General features: G+C 35.6%; 1 protein-coding gene across 2 annotated transcripts in view; it reads left to right on the top strand.

Annotated features, from left to right (window-relative positions):
* The window catches only part of ND-ACP (NADH dehydrogenase (ubiquinone) acyl carrier protein), a 6,811-nt gene extending 1,216 nt beyond the window's left edge, over nt 1-5,595 (top strand). The window contains exons 2-4 of one of the 2 annotated variants that reach the window (XM_027383828.2): nt 4,146-4,256; nt 4,493-4,580; nt 5,148-5,595. In XM_027383828.2, the coding sequence (XP_027239629.1) occupies nt 4,146-4,256; nt 4,493-4,580; nt 5,148-5,239 (291 nt within the window). In that variant the 3' untranslated portion in view covers nt 5,240-5,595. Of the gene's footprint in view, nt 1-3,792; nt 3,904-4,145; nt 4,257-4,492; nt 4,581-5,147 lie in introns of both variants that reach the window. The other variant, XM_027383829.2, reaches the window with a different exon arrangement.
* The last annotated feature ends 278 nt before the right edge of the window (nt 5,596-5,873 follow it).

The raw sequence follows: 5,873 nt of genomic DNA, 5'->3' as shown, positions 1-5,873 counted from the left end.
ATATACACTATCTATCAAGACCAAACAAAGCTAACATTGCTGACATTAGGTTTTGGCAGCAGTCATACACATAAAAAAGCACAACAGCAATTTTACATTTTTCTGTAATTGATTTATCATAATTTTAATTTACAGGCAAACCATCCCCGGATCCAACTCACCCAGACTTTATCCCAAACACAGTCCTTTAGATGAAAACAAGGCAGTCATACTGTTAAAAAGATTTGAAATAGGAAGAAAAGAAGCCTAGCTAAGGAGATGCGAAGCATTCAGAAGAAACAAAGTTTCCTGTTGCCTCTGTGTATGAAAAGTCATATAGTCCAGCAGATGAAACAACCGAAGAGGGCCTATCTCAAATTACTGAGGAAAGAGAAAAATGCGTTGTGCGTTTGTAGGCCTTTATGTGACTTCATTGTCTCCTTTGTGTAAACACCTTGTAAATAGGAAGAAAATTAGTTAGGAAATGGCACTGATTTCACAGAAAAATAACCTATATAGCTAAAACTCATAGATTACTGTAGGAAAGTATGTCATCATAAAATAATTTTTAATACATAATGTGTTGATCAAATGGTCGTAGATGTCAGGATATTCAGTATTTCGTAGATTTATCGCTCCCAATTTTGGCAGGCAGATGGTATGAGCATTCTTGTAGCTGCACAGCTTCTAGTTTTGATTCATATTGCTTTTTCACTTCGGTTTTTAAACAATCTAAGCATTGGTGAGCCATTTTCGCTCGCGCTGATAACAAGGTATCCGCGAGCAACGGTTTTCACCAAGTAGAATGGTGACTCAGACTCGTAACGTCACACTGAATCGGTCTATGGCTTCAGCAGTCTCATATTTACCGCATAATGTTGAAATTATCTGTTGCATATCACCTCTCAGTGTCCACAGCACTCTGACACATCCAGAGGTCTGAATTGTCTGTTTTCTATTAGTTGGCACAAAGTGATAATAAATGGGGGGTACAGGGGGAGGCTTGTCCCTCCTGTCTAGGGAGTAAGTAAAATGTAACAGAAGTTTGGTTTGGGTTTTGGTATTTTGATACCTTGGTTTTGATACTTCGTCTCCAGACGGCAAGTCGCTCTCAGTAACAAATGCCCTTGCAGACACCTCTAGCGATTTTCGAGTAATTGTTGAGAAGTGGATAAATTGAAGAGAGACAGTGGCCTTTTCTCCATTACCAGGAAGCTTCTCAATTTGTTTTCAGGAAGAAAACTTGACTTGAAACCCTTCTTTACTTGACAACAAATTGCCACGGAGGCTGACAGGACTGGCTGGTATAGATTTTACAAATGTGCATGTAGTTTAACTTTGATTTAATTTCTGCAGATCATATTTGCTACCTAAAGCTGTTATCTTAAATAACTTTTGTGGTTAATATAACATTTCTCTTGCGCACTGAAAATGTGGTTGCAGCAATTCCTTAGCTAAGAGTGTAGACTTAGTCACCAATTTTAGGTTTCAGGATTGGGTAGAAAATAAGGTACTTGTTGACAAAGTGACAGCACCCCTCTGAGATTAAGTACCTATTACTCCAGCCATATATATATAGGGCACACCAAGGAATCAGCAAGCAATTCCTTCAAACCAAATATCTTTATTACTAAACCTAAATGTGATATCATTTATATTTGAAATAGGGAAACATTAAAAATACAGTGCCTTTTTAAGTGATAATATTCAATAGTGGTCTAATGACTACATGTGCAAAGGATATTTAGACAATGTTACCATGCCAGTAGACTGTTTGCACTGAGGCAGACAGCCTCAGTCCACTCAATGCTGCAAAGTTTCAGCTGTCTTGCTTTGCATACCAAGGTGAAGACAATCTTTCTTGGGGTGTGTTGGTGGGCAGAGCCCCTTTAACCCTCCCCTAGACACATCCAGTCACACCAACTTAGATTTATAAATTATTTTTTTTGATATGGAGGCCACTGTAGCAGTACCTGCATTGCTTTGACTGTTTCTTATGCTCTATAAGATGGCGGTGTCCTTTTCCTTGTATATCTGTCTGTTGCTCTCGTTATTTACCTATATCCCAAGGAGCTTTTTAGAATCAATCTATCTTATAATCCATCAAATGAGAGGTCACTGAACTCTCAATGACATTTTTACTAAGTATAATAGTAGTTGGTGGACATAATAGATGATCCTATTTTGAATGTCTGAGTCTCCTATAACTTTTTACAGTAACCTGGGCCAAGTGTTGGTGAGGGATGTTTACTTCTTCCTCTGAGTCATTAATGTGAACGGCAAGGCATGTTATTGATTTGTCTGAGCTCAGTGTTACTGGTCAGATGTGCTGGAAATTTTGCATTTAGGGGGCAAAAAGGACAAAAATCATGAATAAAGCATAAATTTAACCCTGCCATTTCTTGATAGGTCATGCACTCCTTACCTTTTGGGTCTTGTATTATCACTAGTGTTGCCATGCACCAATTAAAATCACTAGAAAAGTCAAAACTCCCACAGTGAATTTCAAAATAATTCTCTCCGTAATCATTTTGTATATGTTCTATCTAATTCCACTTGGATCTTAATAAGACCTGTGATGGATGCTTCAATCTCTAGATATTGTCAGGGAACTGTGGCGGCCTCCTCGCTTGAGCAAAGGCAATTAAATCTTACCATGGAAATTCTAGCAATATAGAGCTGAGACTGGTTCTTTATTTGGTGATAAATCACTGAGGTCGTCTACAAGCACTGTCATGTAAGAATATACTTGGCATAGGTTTCATGGCCTTTGTAGGAGTGCCAACAGGTTTTGCTATATGCTTGCTTTTTTAAAAATTCTGAGTGCAAATTATATTATAGAAGAAAAAATACTTTTGTATTCATGAATCTGTCCGTTTCATGGGTTGTTTACCATGTGCAATAAATGACTAGAGAAAATGTATTTCTTGAGCGTAGTTGTAGGTTTATGGGGAAGACTACTCTCCATGCCATCTTGTGTGCGTTTAAGAAATGGAAAGCCAGTATTAACTCTTCTTAACTGATCCACAAAAATGTCTTCAGATTGGGAAGCTGAGGAAAATGTTGCATATGTATACTTCAGTGTGCATGTGTAGCACTTTCCTATTGAAAGTAGACGTTATATTTCTTGATCTTAGAGTTTCGCACCAACAGTTTCTTATATTTAACCTTTTACCTGATAACTCAGCAGTTTGGATTTCTGGCTCTCTCCTCCAACCCGTGTTAGTAGTAGTTGTTGTTTTTTCTCATTCTAAAGTAGAGGTCTTGGGAAAGTGTAAGAAAAGCAAATATGAGTATTATTTACCTTTGTTTAGCTGAGGGGGTAAAGTGAAGTTGCTAAAGTGGATTTCAGGACATTGATCTAATATGTACTTTGCTAGATTCAGCTAAGAGAGTCGCTGCATGTCACAAGTACATTCTCTGACTTATGATGTATGTTGCAGTTTTATTGTTAAACATTGATGCATTGTTATTTTTCATACATAATCACAGTTAATCATTTTTCCTTACTTTAAACATGATTTTCATTCCAGACATCAGAACAGATTAGGAATATTTTCAATAGTCAGTGAACAGTTTTGTGTAAGTGTTTAGTGCTTCTCATAAAGTGGATGTACACATGAGACTTTTAAGGTTTACATATTTTCAGGTTTTCAGGCAATGTAAAAGCTTGAATTAGTAAGGAAAACTGGCTTGACGGTGGCCAATGCATACATTTGTTGTTGATGGCTTTGCAATTTAGTCTTTATTGCATTATTATAGTGTTCTTATTATTACTCTATAACATTTCTCCATCTGCTTTCTTTTCTAAAGAAACCAGTGTTTAGACAAAACATCAAGCAATATAGCAAGAAGCCCAACTTGGATGACATTTCAGAGAGGGTTCTTGGTATATGTAAGCTATACTGTGCTGGAGATTTGGAGGTAATTCGTTTTTTTTGTATTATCACTCCAAGGATCACAATGAAAACAAAAAGGTGGTAAGAAGTAGAACAACTTTATCATAAGTATTACAGCAGATGGGTTTCAAATCATAAAAAAAATTAAGAAAATTTGAAAAGTTTGATTACGTTATCACCTGTTTCTTGTTGTGGTCTTCTGAAGTGTTAGACTTTTAATGAAAGCATATTTGTTACATTTGTAAATATGAATTTTTCCGATTGCAGGCCACCAGTGGGGTCCGCAGCTACAGTGCCAAGGAACCTCTGACCTTAGACCTCATCCAGCAGAGAGTCATGCTGGTTCTTAAGCTGTATGATAAGGTCAACCCTGACAAGGTATTTCACAGCAGTTTATTCATACAGTTAATCTTATCTTTATAATCGAAGAATGAAAAATAATGAATTGCATTTAAACATAATGTATGGTTTCAAAGTTTCCTTGGCAGTTTAGTTATTGAGATAAGGTTGATAAAATAATGTCCATACAATACTTGAAGTTAAGAGCAAAAGTTTCATAATAGTACTTATAAATTTCACATATATACTTTAGTAATCTTGTTTTACCGTTTCAGCTCGCCGTGGATTCTCACTTCATGCAAGACCTCGGTTTAGACTCCTTGGATCATGTAGAAGTCATCATGGCCATGGAGGATGAATTCGGTATGTGATATCCTCGGAATATAGTTCTTGCTGCAAAATCAAAGGCTTGAAAGACAGCAAAATAAGAATATGTATGTTAGGAGCTCTGAAGTTAACAACAGCTCAAGTTATTATGGTTATTGTTATTCACTGTAAAGAAAAATTTTTCTTTTAAAGTGCATATTCCTCAAAAAGATTCTTGTTTATTCTTCTGAATGGTCTCATATTACAGTGCATGACAGTTCTATCATTTAGTGCACTTATTATTTACATGTTTCTATTGTTCATGTTTAGTAAGAATATATATTAAGATTCTCAGAGCTTGTAATTATTCATCAAAATCTTGGAGAGGTTAAAAGACCTCATCATATCAGAACAATATTTAAAGTTGTCTGTCACTGTTGCAAACTGAAAGGAGGAGTGATCTGCTTGGTCCTTTGGACTTTGAAAGTGATAAGCAGGAGCTCAACTATAAATATATATTTTTTTAATGCAATATGATATCTTGTATCAGTTACTGTGAATTACTTATATAGATGTTATGTATATTATGCATATTTTTCCCTAAGTGTTTCTTCTCTCTGGTAGGTTTTGAAATCCCAGATGGTGATGCAGAGAAGCTGTTGCGACCTGCTGATATCATCCGATATGTGGCAGATAAAGAAGATATTTATGAATAGTTTGGTTAAGCTAGATTATGAAAATGGGAAAGGACTCCCCACAGGCCATCACCTGCATTGTCAGCAGCAGTTGGGCAAAAGTGGGAGTATGCAAGAAGCCTTGGTACTGGGGAAATCCATGCAGTGGGGTTTGTATGGCGTTGTAAATAATTCTAGTTGAGAAAAGTTTCCACAATATAAACCGGTTCATTAAAAAGTCTTTTTATTTTCTACAATGAAGAATAGGCCACAGAAATTTTGATGGTAGCATCATAGAATTTAATTAATCTGTTCTTCACAGAAAACCCTTTTTTTTTTTTCTTTGAACATGTGTAATAATAGTTTATGTACAGATGCCTAATAAACTTATAAAATAACTGTGTTTATTATATAGCTTTGGAAAAGGAAGGCACCTATGGTATGAGTTACACACACTACAATTATTAAGTGACTTGTCTGTGGAATAAAATTGGTAGAAGCAGAACCTTGTTCCCACACAAATTGTTTACTTGTATCTTATATTAGTATATAAAGCTTAGATATTTATAAAGCTGGAATGCTTTGATGTTTTCAATTAATAAAATTTCATTTTGCTGTCACACCAGACTTACTTAGCCTTTTTTTTTTTTTTTTTTTTTTTTGCATATAATTCAAA

The sequence above is a fragment of the Penaeus vannamei genome, chromosome 23, assembly GCF_042767895.1.
Source record: "Penaeus vannamei isolate JL-2024 chromosome 23, ASM4276789v1, whole genome shotgun sequence".
NCBI lineage: Eukaryota > Metazoa > Arthropoda > Malacostraca > Decapoda > Penaeidae > Penaeus > Penaeus vannamei.
Note: the sequence above shows the minus strand (reverse complement) of the source record. Positions and strands in the feature narration are given on the sequence as shown.